Source organism: Macaca fascicularis, chromosome 3 (genome assembly GCF_037993035.2).
Source record: "Macaca fascicularis isolate 582-1 chromosome 3, T2T-MFA8v1.1".
Lineage (NCBI taxonomy): Eukaryota > Metazoa > Chordata > Mammalia > Primates > Cercopithecidae > Macaca > Macaca fascicularis.
The window spans coordinates 168894372-168911999 of record NC_088377.1 but is presented as its reverse complement, the minus strand read 5'-3'; the positions used below and the strand labels follow the sequence as shown (position 1 = coordinate 168911999).

General features: G+C 40.5%; 1 protein-coding gene across 2 annotated transcripts in view; it reads left to right on the top strand.

Moving 5' to 3' along the window:
• The window catches only part of GRM8 (glutamate metabotropic receptor 8), an 814595-nt gene that overhangs the window by 3193 nt on the left and 793774 nt on the right, over positions 1 to 17628 (top strand). For both annotated transcript variants that reach the window (XM_074036649.1, XM_065542532.2), the window contains exon 2: positions 6643 to 7463. In XM_074036649.1, coding sequence (XP_073892750.1) covers positions 6954 to 7463 — 510 coding nt within the window. In that variant the 5' untranslated portion in view covers positions 6643 to 6953. The remainder of the gene's footprint in view (positions 1 to 6642; positions 7464 to 17628) is intronic.

Here is a 17628-nt window from a genome sequence, read left to right as displayed (position 1 = left end):
ACTACACACATGTTTTTTTCCTTCCGAGTTTCCTTCCTACCACCTTCCTCAGGTAGTTGGAATGCCCATCATAAAGATGACCTTGCTTTAGTTGGGGGGAGTGGAGTTGCTCTGTCACAGTGTCTTAAAAGAAGAGGCTGCTTGAATTTCTCTCTTCCTGGACCCACAGCCAAGACCTGTCCACATCTGCATGCTTGTCAAGTTGGCTGGCTTGCGGAGGTTCAGGAAACTTGCTGTTTTCTTGATAGACTCTGACTGGGCGTCCCCAGACTCACAAATGTGGTTCATTCAGTAGGGACGGCCACTTCATGTTGTTCGCAGGAGAGGCTATGAGCTGAGAGTTGGCTGGCTTATTGTTTTCGTTTCAAGAGAGGGATCTTGTTTTCTTTCTGCTAGGAATTGGAATTTAGATTTGGGCTTTCTCTCTTTCTTCTTTTTTTCTTTGATTTTCATTTCTACCTGGTACTTTGACAAATTGTGACAAACCCACTCACTGGGAGGGACTCTGAGCATAATATTGCCTCATCCCAGGACACCCTTTCTGAGTGGTGGGCATTGCTGTTGGAGTGATTTGAGAGGTACTATTGAGAGGCTCCTGACTCCTAGCTCCCTGCTCTGGCTTGTTGCATTGCCAGCCTTAACCATTATTAATGGTGATATTTCTTTGGTAAAGAAATTATGGCTCTCCTAGGAATCATTTTGAGAATGCAGATGTTCCATTTGAGGATGACAGTAATGCATCTTCAGGCTTTGATACTTGCTAATGAATCCACTCACTCCCTGGGGAGGGCCAAGGTAATGAAAGAACAAAGACACTGACGGACGGAAGAGACCTAGTTCTGGGGAGGGCAGGGCAGGGCAGGGCAGGGCAGGAGGTGAGCAGAAGTGGGAAAATCTAGGAGAGGCCTCAGAGGAGTATAGATTGTTGGACACATGTGTTGCCAATTTCATACTTTTCCAGGCAGGGTTATGCCTAAAGCTAGAAAGCTGCTGGCTATTTATTGGCTGACTCTTCCAGTGGTCATGACCCAGTGGTAGAAGCATTATATTCTGCCTACAATTTAGGAAGGTTTCCGGTTGTCCTGTTTTCACAACAGGAGATTATCTTGTCACCACTTTCTTCAGAATAGCGATTTACATGCTCAGTGACCATGACCTTTAGTTCTCCAGGTCAGACATGGTACTTCCATTGACTTCTTCTTGCATCCTTTCCAGTTTTCCTTCAAGCTCTGTGCTCTCCATATAGGCTTGTCAGGGTTGACTTTTTTGGACCTGTGACCCTTGTTAAGGTCTGACTAGCCCCAAGTATGATGAGAAAGTGGTTTTCTTAGATCTTCTAAGTACAATACACCAATAACATATTTTAGTTCTAGGACGGATTGTTAAACTAACAGTATCCCTGTGCATTCTTATAGTACTTGGCAGTTTATAAAGTACTTCAACACACATTATATTGTTTGATTTCACAAATTGGGAGATGGGGGAGAATCATTCCCCATTTTAGAAACAAAGAAACTGAGATCTGGTTAAGTGACTTGCTCAGTGCTATACAGTAAGTGCTGGGGGAAGTAAGACTAGAATCAGTGTCTCCTAGGGCTCTAGAACATCCCACACACAGTCCTCATTATCAAATCAGAGTTAGTTTGAGATCCAGCATGGCCTCCTGCCCCCAGGGGGCATGGAGTAAGGGAAGGAACAAAATGGCAGTCCTGCATTTGAATCCTGGCCTGAGACTTTAGACACAGTCATATAATCTTTCTGTTTTCAGGTTCCTTAGATCTTGAATGGCAGCTGTGATACCAACCTCATAGTTGTATTTTAAGAGGGAAATGAAATAATGTGTCTGCAGCTCCAGGTACACTGCAGGCATTCAGTAAGCGTTGATGTCACCCACTTTCTCTCTTCTTATCTGATACATATTATAAAAAGTAGCTTCTCATTACTTTAAATATGGTCTTTTTGTGTAATAGCTGCGTTATTGGAAAAATAAGGGCACAAATTGAATTCTCTTAAATCAGATTGTTTTTTTAAATGCCTGGGATTTAGCTATTTAAAGGAAACCTGTGGTGAATTCTTTTGTAATGCAAATAATTACTTTCTAATTTATCTGTTTAGTAAGTCGAGCTTCTCCTGTATCAGATTTTTTAAAATATGAGGCTGGCTTGTGTAGAAGAGCTTTCACAATCCTCTCACTGATGAAAAAAAGTCACTCAACTTGCAAACAAAATCAGTTATTGTGTTCAGTTGGCAAAGCCTTGCTCTGATGTTTGAGCATAATCTCATATTCCCTTATTATTAAATAATAGAATCTCGGAATAGGAAGCTGGAAGACACCTTAGAGATCATGTGGTCCATCTCACTCATTTCACAGATGAGGAAATGGAAGCACATAGAGGTGAGGGGACATGTCACCTCTGTGTGCTTGGGAGTGTCACCAGCCAGTGACTCTCAGACAAAGATCTGATTCCAGGCCTCTGTTGCCAGGGGAGAGCTCTGTCTGCCCCATCCTCACTCTGCCCCACCAAGAATCCATAGACATGCATACGTATTGCAGCATGGGAGATGATACAGAAATATGATGCATTTTCAAAAACAACCCGAAGAGCTGCAAGTGTAAGCAGTCGTATGAATTGATGAGAATATTCAGCTTAACCTTTTTGTTAAAGAGCTGAATGGAATGCAGCATAGGAATGCTGCTTTGGCCTTTTTATGAGAAAAAAATTACAATTCTTGGATAATGGTATTCCTCAGCGAGGATTTTACCCTATCATATTTTAATTGTACCTGCTAAATGGCCAAGGAAGATGTGATGGCAGACCCAGAGAGGCCCTGCATGCATTGGTGGGTGTGTTCCCATTGACATCATCAACGTGGCCAGGAGACCTCATTTGGAGCAGAAGTGTTTGGACAAACTGCATTGGATCTTCTCAGCCCTTTGAGAGATTCAGAAATCACCTCCCTGGAAATGCCCCCAGATTGTCCCTTCCTAATTAGTACGTTATTGTTCTTCCAGAGCTAAGCGTCAAAGATGTGCACCTTTCTGAAAGACTGCAGTGGAGGGGCAGGGCTGTTCCCTTCTCTCGTGCTGCCACAGCGAGTCCCTGTAGCACTGGGGGCTTTCTCCAATGACAGACCCACCTTTTGGGACAGATGACTTTGGTGGCACTGCTACTCATCAGCTCACCAGCTCAGGGGTTGGGGCCATATTCAATCCCTCGGAACCTTCTTTTCTCATTTATACAAGAGCTAATGCCTGGTGTATGAAAATTTGTGGAGATACTATGTTAGGTACTTGACACTGGTACAGAGAAGGTGTGTAGAAAATAAAGCAGAATTCTGGGCTCTGGCCAGTGAGGAACTGTCCTTCTGGCCTTTTAGGAAACAGAGCACATTTAGGGGGCCACAGGCTTACGGTCCAGCCAGGGTGCCTGCTCCCAGGAGCCTTAGGCCAGACTGCCCATGGAGGGCCCAAGGATGTATGATGTGCCCTGTAAGTAAGGGTGGGCAGGCAGGGGAATGCACAGGAAGGTCTATGAGGGTTCATAGTTAAGCCTCCCCAAAGGGTTGCACGGCCCCTCCCTGTGGGCCCAGACATAGTGCTGAGAGGATTTGTCCCACTCTGAGATTGGTTTCGGGAGTCTAGACCTCACGCCTCCTTGAAACAGTCCAGCACAGGCCAGGCTTCTGCCACATATCAGAGGCAGGTCAGTTTGAGAGAGGAGCTGTTTATACTTTAAATCAAACACAAACCATAAAATAGAGGTATTTGGATCTATAGCTCTGAAAGATTATGGTTTCTTTAAAACTCATAGACTCAAACTAGGATGAGTTTGGACTGAAGCTCACAAGAATGGTACAAGAGCAAGATAAGTAATTTAAGACTGTACAATGAAACCTAACTGATGTAGTTTCTCGCAAACTTTCAAATACATTTTTCCTTAGGTTTCTTAAAAGGGGAAACTAAACCTTTTGGCAGTGGAGTCTGATTTTTATGACAGTGTATCAGATTTTGAAATAACTGCAAGATTTAAATATTTTATAAGTAGCTCTGATTTTATTTTTTAAAGTGACAAACGAAATTCAGTAAAAGCTCACTAACTGGGCAAATACAGAAAGAGGTGCTCTGCTCTAGTAGAAAATGAATTACAGACTAAGTTAGCAACAATAACTCCTGTTTACTGAGCCAGATACTATGCTTTCCATGTGTGCTGTGTGGCAGATTCTATCGCCCCTTTAAAGACAAGAAAAGCAAGCTTCAGAGAGGTTACATGCAATTAATTCTATGACCCAGAGATGGAAACTCCAGCAAAAATTCAAGTGAGCTGTTCAATAAATGAAACTGAAAGGAAACCAAAACTGAACCTCTCGTTTTCCATTTCAGTGCATTCAACCACTAAACAAAACTGATTCCTGCCTCACTGCTATTCATCCCCCAACCTTTTTTTAAAAATTAAAGCTCCAAACAAAGCTATGAGATACCAAAGAGAGTAAACAATATTGCAACCACCAATAATTTTAAAAGCGACTCAATTTTATTACTTTCTGGACCATACAGCAACTGGAACTAGGTTAATGCCACATGGATAGGTAAGGATGCATTGTGATGAACAGATGGGCTGTTTGTATGTTCGTCTATAATTGAAAGCCATTTATTCTCATAAGTGTTTTAAGTACTTGGGGGATGGCTTGGTGTAAAGAGGAAAGGCGGGCCTTTGGAGAAAATCAAGACCCATCCACTCTCCCTAGACATTTCTTCTTCACCTTATTTATTCATTTAGTCTGTACTCTGTCAGAACAAGGGTCAGCCCAGCCACGTGGAATTGGTCTCAAATTCTCAACTAGTGATCGGAGTTAATGAGGTTTTACTATCATGTGACTGGTTTTCTTTGTGAAACTGTAAAACACAATCTTACTTCTCTTAATGGGTGGCCAGTGTAATTTATGGCCTATCACTTAAATGGTTTCATCCTGAAAGTCAGGTTGACTTTCTGAGTGTTTCCTTTTGTGGAATGCCCGAGGTCAGGCTGTTATTGAATCACAGATTTTCTGAGGGAAAAGCAGCTGCTAGGAGAATCGAGTGTGAGGGACTAACAGTTAAGTGGTGAGAAAAATCAGAAAGGACGAAGTATTTTTGGGGGCAGCACGTAGGAAATCTAAGGCTTAATATGTGCCAGGAGGCAGTGAATACTTGTCTTAGGCTGCACAGAACTCTCTCAGCCGAGTGGGCCATTGGCTGGCTAGGCTACCAGGTGTTTGCTCAGAAATATGGGGCAGTGGGCTGCTATGAGCCCTCTTTTCTAATCTGAAAGTGCAAAAATTGCAGCTTTCTTCGAAGACGTTTGGGCATATGTTCACTTATCCCCCAGGGAAGCACCATCTTTCCTTTCGAGACAAGAAGGATAAGAAGAAAATTTTATGAACTGGAACTTGAACAAGTGAATGGAAAATACAAGCAGATGTTGGTTGGCTAGGGTACAGGAGAACTGTCCAAATTTCAGGTTTCAAACCCATACATAAATAGGTTAGAAATGAGCATTAGATTAACCATCCTGCCAAAGTAAATTGGTGCTGTTTATTCTCTTAATTAGCTGTGCATTACAAATCTCAGATTCCCTGTGTTAAGTCAGTTCTCATTTTCAGTCACATCTCTTCGAAAGTCATTTGAAAAAAATCTTATGGAATTAAGAGTGAAGGCCTTAGGAAAAAACTTTGTAGATTTGCCTATAGACACTTTCATTCCAAGTTATTTCTAGTCTCGATGAAATAACTGTTTTCCCCACCGAGTCAGACAGAATTAAGCAGCTCTTCATTTGATCACCAACTCTGATTTGCTCCTAGTGATTCTGGGATCAAGGCATGTTTCCCTCAGAACTGTTAATATACCCATTGCTCCCACCCCAACAAATTAACTGGAAACCCTGACAATGGTAATAGGAATATCTTCACATGTCACCTTCCCTGCGTGTTTGATTTTCAAGTCTTTGTTTTCTTACCAGAGAAGAATAAGACAATTTATACGAAATAGCTGACTTTCTATGTTAATTTTTTTCACAAGCTACAAAACTTACACATTTTTTAGCTCTTTGGGTGGATTTCTTTCTCTCACTTTTTGTAATTGAATAATCACTTTTTCCTACTGGGTAATTTGAGGCACTAAAAATAAAAGTCATTAACAGATGACTGGCTTGTTGAATATATCACAGAAAATAATATTTTATTATGATTTTATTGACAAAATTAGAATGCTAAATTCAGATAGCTGCAAAAAACCAAACAACAACAACAACAAAAAAAAAAACAAAAAAACAAAACAGATTTGAAAATAAATGGTGCCATCAGTTGCAGGATTTTTACCTTCGTGGAAATAAGGTTTATTGAAATAAAATGATAAATAAAAATACTTTCCGGCTTGGGAGAATCAACCTAATTCCTGATACTGTTCTGTTTCCCTTGCTCCAAAAGTGTCATCAATCTCCCTATTTAGATGCAGTGCAGCCAGGTGTTCAGAATCACAGGGGGACAAAAAGAATTAGTTTCTTACTGAATAGGGGATTTTTTTTAAGAGGCTGGCATAAACAGGGCTGCAAAATGTGAAACATGTAGACCCACTGAACTGAACCCCCTTTTTTCCCCTCTTCCCAGGAGTAATTCTGCTACAAGGCTGATTTCAAGGACATGAATTGTTGACCTCATCCCAACATCAGAACCTCAGATGTTCTAATTTTTGCACCATTCCAGGCAAGTTGATCTTATAAGGAAATAAAATTGAACCTTAGGGGTCTGATGGAAACTCACTGTGACATTCAAATCAAGAAAACTTGCTGATGCCCACAGAGCCTTTTTCCCATGGGCCCTGATGGTAGCCTCCAGAAGGTGCAGCCTCAGGTGGTCCCCCTTCTTCTGTGGCAAGAATAAACTTTGGGTCTTGGATTGCAATACCACTTGTGGAGAAAATGGTATGCGAGGGAAAGCGATCAGCCTCTTGCCCTTGTTTCTTCCTCTTGACCGCCAAGTTCTACTGGATCCTCACAATGATGCAAAGAACTCACAGCCAAGAGTATGCCCATTCCATACGGGTGGATGGGGACATTATTTTGGGGGGTCTCTTCCCTGTCCACGCAAAGGGAGAGAGAGGAGTGCCTTGTGGGGAGCTGAAGAAGGAAAAGGGGATTCACAGACTGGAGGCCATGCTTTATGCAATTGACCAGATTAACAAGGACCCTGATCTCCTTTCCAACATCACTCTGGGTGTCCGCATCCTCGACACATGCTCTAGGGACACCTATGCTTTGGAGCAGTCTCTAACGTTCGTGCAGGCATTAATAGAGAAAGATGCTTCGGATGTGAAGTGTGCTAATGGAGATCCACCCATTTTCACCAAGCCTGACAAGATTTCTGGCGTCATAGGTGCTGCAGCAAGCTCCGTGTCCATCATGGTTGCTAACATTTTAAGACTTTTTAAGGTAGGTAAAGGCATTGTCTTTCTGACCATTGTGAAAGGACAATGAAATGCTATGACTCCAACTGCAGGTTTAAGAAGAAATTGAAGATGGTGAAGGTGCTCATAGACCCTTTCCATGTCACCAGGTTCCTCAAATGGGGCATTCTGTATGGGGCATTCTACATGTGTTGGTTTAGTTCCATTATTTACAATTAACTGGATTAATTTTGACTCTGGTTTTTTTTTTTTTTTTTTCCTGAACAAAGAGAAAGGTGAAAAGTTCTGTGAAATATTGGGTCTTTGTCATCTTGGGATAACCTCCTTATTAGGCTCATTTTAAATCAAAGCATTTTTAAAGAGAATAATGAACTCTTAGCACATTTATCATGGAAAACATTTCTATGGTATTTGAGCTATTTAATTTACTGGGTGAAACTTCTTTAAGGTGGGATGCTCTGTTATGACAAAAGTTTGTTCATGAAGAAACAGTATTTATTACTAATGTGTAGATGGGAGTGACACTCTGGGAGATGAGATGGCCATAAAATTGTCAGGCTTATTATAACTGCAATAGAACAGAACCTTATTAATTCAGACTGCTCTGATACAGACTTGGAATAATTATATATAATTCTTATTGCATTAAAAGTTCAAATTTAGCAGGATAAATTAGACTTTTTGATTTAGGTTTGGTGATCTATTACCCATATGTTGCATTTATATATTGAATAAAATTGGAAATATGGAATAATATATGTAAAAATACTTTGAAAAGTATAAAGTGCCGTAAAAATAAAGTTATTGTTAACTCACCATTTTCATTAACTTTCTCATTTTATTTATTAATAACCAATATGTAGTCTTTTGTAATAGACATAATTGTTTAATTGAAAATACTTTCACTCTGGTTTCTTACTCAGTGGGACATGAATTTTTTAACTTAATCTGAGTTAATGAGCCTTTGTTTTATATTGTGAAAAATGGTTCCTGGCTGGGTGCAGTGGCTCATGCCTGTAATCCCAGCACTTTGGGAGGCCGAGGTGGGCGGATCATGAGGTCAGGAGATTGAGACCATCCTGGCTAACACGTCGAAACCCTGTCTCTACTAAAAAAATACAAAAAATTAGCCTGGCATGGTGGCACATGCCTGTAGTCCCAGCTACTTGGGAGGCTGAGGGAGGAGAATCGCTTGAACCTGGGAGGTAGAGGTTGCAGTGACCTGAGATTGTGCCACTCCACTCCAGCCTGGGTGACAGAGCAAGATGCCGTCTCAAAAAAAAAAAAAAAAAAAAAAAAAAAAAAAAAAAAAATTCCTATGCACATTAGATTTAGAAATATTAAAAGAATATGGAGAAATTGGGCAGATGACAGGTATTGTGACAAATGTGAGCAAAGTGATGGGAAATGTCACACAAACGATGAAAGGAATTGAATCAAAGGATTTCTGGCTTGGCAGATATCTTGGAGACACATCTAGTCTGGCCCACTCATGGCACTGGAATCCTCTTTGTAACATCCCCTTGAGTGGCTGTGCAGCCTCTGTATGGATTTCCCTAGTTTAGAAGAGAAAATGCTATGAGGCAACTTAATGGCTATTTTCAGATAGATGAAATTTTCTCAAATAAGGAGGATGCTAAGCAGAAGCTCTCTGTGTCTAAGGAGTACTGAAGAGGCGCAAACAGGCTTCAGGGTGTGCTGGAGACATTTGAGCAGGACATTAAGAAGCACCTCTTGACAGTGAGAAGGACACAATTAAGACATATAGCCAGAGTTGCTTTAGTTCTCCATTTCTGGAAACCTTCAAGGGAAACTAGGCAGTTTTTTTTTACCATTTCTCTTAGAGGGACTCCTTGCTTAGAGGCAAGATGTGGAACCAGAATTCTCCAGGTTTCCTCCCACATCTTGGGATCTAGGATTCCTCCCAGCTACCCCAGTTCTGTGCCATGTGGCATTTTCTGCTCTGGGGTGGTGTCCAGCTCAGACATTTCTGTAACTCTTCTCTCTGATTTGAACTTCCTCCTCACCTGCTCCAAGGCATCTCTTTTCTATTTTTAACTTAGTAGCTGTGGTTCAAAAACGTCACTTCTAGAGGAGAGGAAAAGGTTCCTAAGAATCTACTCCTTTTGATTTCCCTCCCCTTATAAACCAATTCGGGTTCCTGCCAATACCATTGTAATTCCTGTGAATCCTGGCTGTTTCCTGTAGCCTGGTGCCCAGCCAAAAGTGGGCAAGGATTTGAGGAGTGTGGTGGAGGAGACAAAGTGTTCATATGACGTTTTCCAAGTTTGTTTGCATTTTTTTTTTGACATAGAATCAGCTTATCTGCAAAATGGGAATAATAAGATTGTTAGATTGTTGGGTATATTTAATGAGAAAATGCAGGAAGGCTTCCATCAGGACCTGGTCATGTCCTTTGGTGTTTTGGGCTATTGAAGGAAACTCCAGGCCACTTGAAGGCAAGAGGGGGTTTTGTTTTTATGCAGGGGGTATCTGGCTTCTCTCTTCTCTATTCTTCCCTCACGGACTGGTTAGTTCTCTTAATTTCTTGGGTAATCCTGGAGGGACCCCATCTGACTGGGTGAGAAGGTAACTACTGACCCTCTGGACAGAGTCCAATGCCCCAGGCCATCTCTTGAGACACAGACCAACACATGAAAGGGCAGCTCTTGACGCCCTTAACTGAAGTGCAGGGAGTGGGTCACTTATCACCAGGAGGGGGCGCTGTTATGGTAGACGCCATGACTAACATGATCAGTTCACTGGCCCAGAGTGAGCATTTAACCTACAGAAGCAAATCTAGTTATTAACCAAGTTATTGGACTTGAAAATTGTCTGTAATTCAAAAGTCCATCAGTGAGAGGATGTAGGTGCCTAACCCATCTTACAGGTGATTCTGGAACCATAAGAATGTGAATTAGATAATAGCAACTTATGCTACTTTACTTTGATTTTTTATGTGACTTTCAGCTAGCACTCTATTTGTAATATTAATTATAAAACAATTGGCACAGAAAATTGTCCACTCTATGTATGGATGACTTCTGTTTATATATATATGATAGTACAGACATGAAATATTACAGTAGTTATCAGAGGAATGATTAGCAGTTAATGCACTGGAGATTGGCATATAGCTCCTTTTTGAAAAACAATACTTTTCTTAAATACTAATTTTCCAAAGGCTATGACTTGAGTAAAAATAAGTTTTATGACAGTTTTCTCAAGCTTAGGCCCTTTCAGGGTAGCGAAAGACCCACAGAATCTAAAAATATGCCCATAAATAATCTAAAAATTAATGTATTGCTAGTTATTCCCAGATAATGGAGTTGAAGAAGGTAGAGCGTCTCCAATGAAGACATGCAATGAACCTTGATCATAAGGAATACAAATGGGGTCTTAATTCATGAACTTACTGACTGTCCTGCTCAACAATAAACATAAACTGGGGTTTTAAGAATCTGGTTGTGATGTGTTTAAAAATTTTATGGAAAATATTTGGGCCAAATTTGGAAGTGATCCCTAAATGTCTGTTTTCTTTTTTTGGACAACTTTGGGAAGGCCATGTATTTTATTTGCAGCATCTTCCTGTACTAAAATGTGAAGGAGACAATGTCTTCCACGTAGCCCCATTTACGACTTTCTTCAGTCTTGCTCCTCCTGTGTCAACCTTTCCAGTCCTTGTATTCCCAAGTGTTCTCCTAATCCAAACCTGATGCAAGAGATCTATGTGTTGTCAGCTATCTGCATGTTAGTATGTCTATGTTTAAGTCAGAGGAGGATTTTATTTCCTTCAGGATCACTAATTGTGGAATGAAATGGGATTTGTCTTTGTAAAGGAGATGCCGGCATCAGTTGGGGAGGTTCATTTAGCCCCAGCAGAGACTGCACTTAGTGAATAGCCACCTCCTCTGCTGGAATACAGGTGGCTCTGCTTATCTGATCTAGAGTGAAGTGGTGTCATCCTATCTTTGTTTCTCTTCTTATCCAAGCTTAGAAGCAAATGAACAAAATGAGCCTCTTTAACTTCAGAAGAGGGTTGAATAAGGGCTTGGAGCTGGATACAACCTGGGAACAAGATGCCATGTGGCATAGGTCAGTAGGATACTGAATGCTTTACTAGATTAGTGATATTCAACCCCGAGTGTATGGTGGGGTTCATACTGCTGTTGCCTTACCCACAAGGGGTATGGGCTGCATTATTAAAACTACCTGGGAGGCTTTTCGAATGGCAGGATCCAGTGAACGATGTATGCCTCCCAAGCCCCTTTCCGGGAACTATTTTTTATTGAGATGAGTGTCCCATTTCCCTCAGGTGTGTTGGGGGTGGAAACAAATTTGAGAGTTACAGAACAAGAATTTAATGATCTGAACTTTTTAGATGCACTAGTGTACCCTAACACACACACACACATACACACGTGCACACACACATCGTATATCAGCTAACATGAGGCAGAGCAGACCTAGGTGATTGCTTCACTCATATAGCATGTTAATGGCTTTAGATAACAGAAGTATCAATTAGGATAATGTGACATGTAACTGCAGAATAGCAGACCCCGGACAGCTCCATCCTATACAGAGGTCTAAATGACACCTCAGGGGCTTTTGTATTGTAGATAACCCAATGAAAAGAGGGGCCCAGGTCCCCATAAGAGATTGTATAGTTTGGAAAGAATTTAAAAAGGAGAGGGTCTTTGGAAATGTTTGAGAAGCCCATAAATTTGTGTTTTATAAAGAGCTCAATTTTTTTCCCCTTTCTAGAACATTTCCACTCCTCTCCTTTAAATTAAAGCAAATCAATTCCTCCAAACACTAATCATATGTCTTACTTTGAGCAAAGATTGAATATTCTAAGTTAAAAATAGCACATTGATGCTGGAGGTAACTCACATTAATGTCCACAAAGATACATTGGGTCATAAGAGGACACTGTCAAATATAATTCCTCTCTCTTTTGTTTTTCTAGTTAATTTTACCTGGGTTGTTAATTTTCTACCCTTAAAGGATAGGGGTTAGATAGTCTGCAGTGTATCCTTCCCAAAGCAATCAAATGAGACTTTTAAATAGAAATCCATTTGTGGGTGGGCTAGATAATTTCACCCTATGTGGAAGTGTGCCGGTTATAAATGGCGAAAATTGATCTTCATGTGAAGTCAATGAAATACTGAGAAACATCTTGTTTCCCTGGCAGTCTTCGCCTACCCTGCTATGTTTATGAAGATATATTTTCTTCCAAGACACTCTACCAGTTGTAGCAACCACTTCCATAAAGCCAAGCAGTTTTTGAGTTATTTATTGCATACAGTGGGTTTTATTAGCTTCAAAACTTTGAAAAGGTAAATCTGCCATATCCGGGCTCATCTAGAGATGAACTCATAAATGAGTGCAGTCAGTAAACTCAGTAGGAGGTAAATTTCATGTTCAATCTCATTTGATGGCAAATAGATAATGAATATTGGGAGGTGAACTTCTTCAGTCAACTCTTTGGTACTGTAGCAAGGTTTCATTTAACTTTGAAAAGAGCTCACTTTCCTTAGATGAGAGATGACTGGTAAGTAGCACTTACACTCCCAGCTACAGAGATCTTTCAAAACGGAGACTTGTTAATGTCTTTCCCCTTCTTAAAACTCTTTAATGGCTAGGGTTTTCCCCAGGATGAAGGTCCACCTCCACTTTGGGGATCTTTTTCTCACTTTCCTTGACTAGATTGTCTCTTTGTTACAAGTAACAAAGAAGCAGCCTGTGCTTCCTCTCCTTAGTGTCTCTCTCACTGTGTTGTGATTGCTTACCTACTTGTCTGCATTCCCCACTAGACTGTAACTACCATGTGGGCAGGGGCCATGTCTATCTAGTTTGTTGCCATATTCCTAGCGCCTAGCATGGGCCTGTCAGAGAAATAATGAATGAATGAATACATCGAATCTCTCTACTCTCTCCCTCATCCCAATCTCAATGTTAGAAATATGTGTTGAATAGATGGGAAAGAAGTATAATTTTGTTTATTTTTCTTGTATATTCCTTTAGAAAAGAAGGAGGGGGATATGTTCAGGCTTTGTGTCCCCACCCAAATCTCATTTTGAAATGTAATTCATATAATCCCCACATGTCAAAGGAGAGACCAGGTGGAGGTAATTGAATCATGGGGGTGGTTTTCTCCATGCTGTTCTCGTGATAGTGAGTGAGTTCTCATGAGATCTGATGGTTTTATAAGGGGCTCTTCCCACTTGGCACTTCTCCTTCCTGCCACCTTGTGGAGAAGGTGTCTTGCTTCTCCTTTGCCTTCTGCCATAATTATGAGTTTCCTGAGGCCTCCTCAGCCATGCTGAACTGTAAGTCAATTAAACCTCTTTCCTTTATCAATTACCCAGTATCTGGCAGTTCTTTATAGCAGTGTGAAAGCAGACGAATATAGAGGGAGAAGCGGAGAAAGAAGGAAACATGATTATATTATGAGAGTTCCTATTTTCATGTGCTTTCTCTTTTTCCTACAAATTTCTATTTAAATGTATTTTTAACATTAAGAAATTGCATTGTATATTTCAAAATTGTTAAAAGAGTAGATCTTAAATGTTTTCACCATACACCAAAAAAGTGTGAGGGGATGGATTTGTTAATTAGCCAATTTAATCACTCCATATTGTAAACATAAACCATCATATTGTGCCCCATAAATACATATAAATTGTCAATCAAAAATAAAATAAGTAAAATACATGAACACATTCTCATTTTAAAGGTTTAAGCAATAAATAGTATAAAAGGAAAGTCCACTTCCAAATGCATAAATCCGTTAATAACACAGGCACACATGATTTTGTTAATAGATATGTGACTTATGACTTTCTTTTTCACTTAATATATTTGGGAAAAATTTCCATGTTGGTTAATATAGATGTACTGCAGTAATTCTCAACCCCAGCTGCATGTTAGCATTGCCAGCATAGCTTTTAAAAATTTTGGATGCCCAAACCCTAGCCAGGACCAGTTAAATTGGTTGGGGTAGAGCTCTGCATTGGTATGTTTTAAAAGATCACCAGGTGATTCTGATGTTTGGTCAAGAATGAGAACTGCAAGACTTTATTTTTTTAATAGTTGCTTGGTTTTTAATCATATGGATGGACCATACTTTATTTTATAAATCTCTGGTAAACAAGTTACTTCCCTTTGCTCTCCAAATTTGTTATTTGAAAAACAGTTGAAACAATGCTAGAGCCTCATCCAAATACTATTAGCTCTAGAATGAATTTTGGTGGTATAGGGCCCTTTCTTGGACCAACAAAGGGGCCAGATGAGTGAACTGCCAAAAGCATCTTGCTGTAAGACAGGGTCACAGGACACAGACATTCCAAGCCATGTCTCTTCGAAACATGTAGTAACTTAGAATCAGCATCGTGGTCATGTGCTCAGACAGTTCAGGGAGCACCATGACTCTTGGGCGGAGCACTTTTTAAACTTGGTGAATTTAAATTAAATTTCTTTTCTTTCCCCTAGCCTCAAATGGCCTGAAATCCTGCAGTGAATACCAAATACATCTTAAGAGCGTACTTAGTGATAAATGCCTATGTTTGGGGTGTTTTAAGTAATGAGGTTGTTTGAAAAGTAGTGAGAAGTCTTTCCATAAGAACGCTTTGTGACTGGATGTTATATATTTTGGTTTACAAAATTGTCTGAAAACCTTTCTAGAATAAGTCAGGGTCTATGTAAATAAATCTGCATAAGGAAAGTACTGTGCTCTTTCTACCCATTCACCCTAGAGACCACAGGTTTTTTATATTTTATAGACTTCACTTCATAGTGGTTTTAGGTTCACAGCACAATTGAAGATTGCAGTGGTTTTAACACAGGTGTCTTCTTGGGCTCTTCTGATAGCTTTTTGCAACCAAAGGTAATGCCTTCCTAGGAAGACTTAAAATCTGAAGTCTGTCCTGTACCCAGTCCAGTGGTTATCACACTGTAGCATGCAAGAAATCACCCAGAATCCTTGTTGAAACACGCATTCCTGAGCCCACCTGCAGGGTTTCTGATTCAGTGGGTCCGGGGAGGCCCAGGGTGGGGGCTGAGAATTGCCATTGCTAATGGTTCCCAGGTGATGCTGATGCTGCTCTTTTGCACATCACACTTTGAGAAGCACTGCTCCATACAAATTGCTTGCTGGCTGACTTAGCAAGTCAAAGTGTGCAAAACAAAAGTGAGATTTAACAATGTTCTGTCTGACAGCAGCTTTCGACACACACCTGGTTGGATTTCTGTTCCTATTGGTCATAATCACAGCAGGTGTTGTGTGGATTTATCTTTAATTGTGTGCGTGTTTGGAAGTTGTGTTCCTTATTAAGTAATGCATAGCTCATGAATAATGATCAGTGCAATGGTCACTTAAACACTATTTCTTAACGTAGGGTCAGGCAGATTACCATTCTACGCATTTTTACTACTTGAGAGCAGACTGATTTAAGAAACTTAGATTGTAAGATACACATTAATTGGGAATTGAGAACAGTAAAAGATGAAGGAGGCTATGATATGTCTCAGCTACCAGCAATTTGTCTTCAGAAACCATGACAGCTACCTCCTGATTTCCATTATGCAATGCGATTGCAAATAACATTCCACAGCAGTCTTAATCAATAGAGGGTCACAAGAGGCCCTTGTTTCCTCAAAGTGGGAAAAGGGCTTATTTACCCATTTAATTGATATAACACACTTTCTGGCAAAAGACAGAGTCATCTCTTTTAGCTGTAATTGGGGACTTTTTCTATCCCCAAACACTGTCCTCACAACCTGCATCTATACGTCTAATCTTTATGTATCTTGAACACATAAGGAACACCACGCTGGCAAGATGTAGGGGTCTAGGCATAGCATTGTGCACAGCCACTTTTATCTGTTTCTAGAATGAGGCCAGTCTCTGCTGTATTACTTCATTAGGCTCAGCAAGCTAATAAACATGTGTTCTCAATGTTGGCCGTTAGTCTCCCTCTAAGACTCTTCAAGGCTCCCTCTGGGATTAGGGAGGCTGGTTTCCTTGGTGTATAATACAGTCCCAGTTTCAGGGACATCATGGATCTGTCTCTGTATCCCCTGCAGTGCCACTGAGCTCCCTTGGGACATGTGGATGGTGACTTATTCTTGCTCTAGCGTCTTACTCTTGCTTCCTCTCACATGGATTGAGAGTGACCTCTAGCTTCGACTAGTGCTTGTACTATTTCTTCATATGGTGGCAATTCTATTTATTAGTTTTCAGAGTGATTTATCATCTCACCTCAGAGTGTTTGAACTTATATTACTTCTAGAACAAATACCATGCCATATTCATGTAAATTTCTTAGATATTTGTGACTTATAGATATTATGTTTGTTATCAGGAGATGTCTGTTCAAATTATAGATTATTTTAATGTATTTAGTGGTGCTGATGCTCTTGAGTAAAATAGATTAATATGAATTATATGAAATAGGTTGGGCTCTGTAGTCAGACTGCCCAAGTTCAAATTTGGACATAATGCTTGTTAACTGTGTTACCTTAAGCAAGATAGTTAATCTCTCCAAATCTTAAACTTTCTTATCTGTTAAAAAAACAGCAACCCAGGCTGGGAACGATGGCTCACACCTGTAATCCCAGCACTTTGGGAGGCCGAGACGGATGGATCACCAGGTCAGGAGTTCAAGACAAGCCTGACAAACATGGTGAAACCCCATCTCTAATGAAAATACAAAAATTAGCCAGGCGTGGTGGCATGGGCTTGTAATCCCAGCTACTCAGGAGGCTGAGGCAGGAGAATCACTTGAACCCGGGAGACAGGGGTTGCAGTGAGCTGAGATCGCCCCTCTGCACTCCAGCCTGGGTGACAGAGCGAGATTGTCTCAAAAACAAAACAAACAAAAAACCCCAGTTAATAATAGTACCTTTTTCATAAGGTTTTTAATGAAGACAAGTAAGATACATTTCAGAGTCCTAAGCAAAATCCCTGGTCCATAGGAGGCACCACGATGTTTGTTATGATGATGATAATGAGGAGGAAGATATTTATGTCTGCTATTAAGAGGATATTCATTTTGAGTGGTACCTCTCCTACAGTTTCTCAGCCATTTATACTGACTTGCTCTATTTTGTGAACAAAGGCAGATTAGCATTAAAGGTGTAATTGGTCAAGAAACAGAACTGATGGGCCAGGTATGGTTGCACAC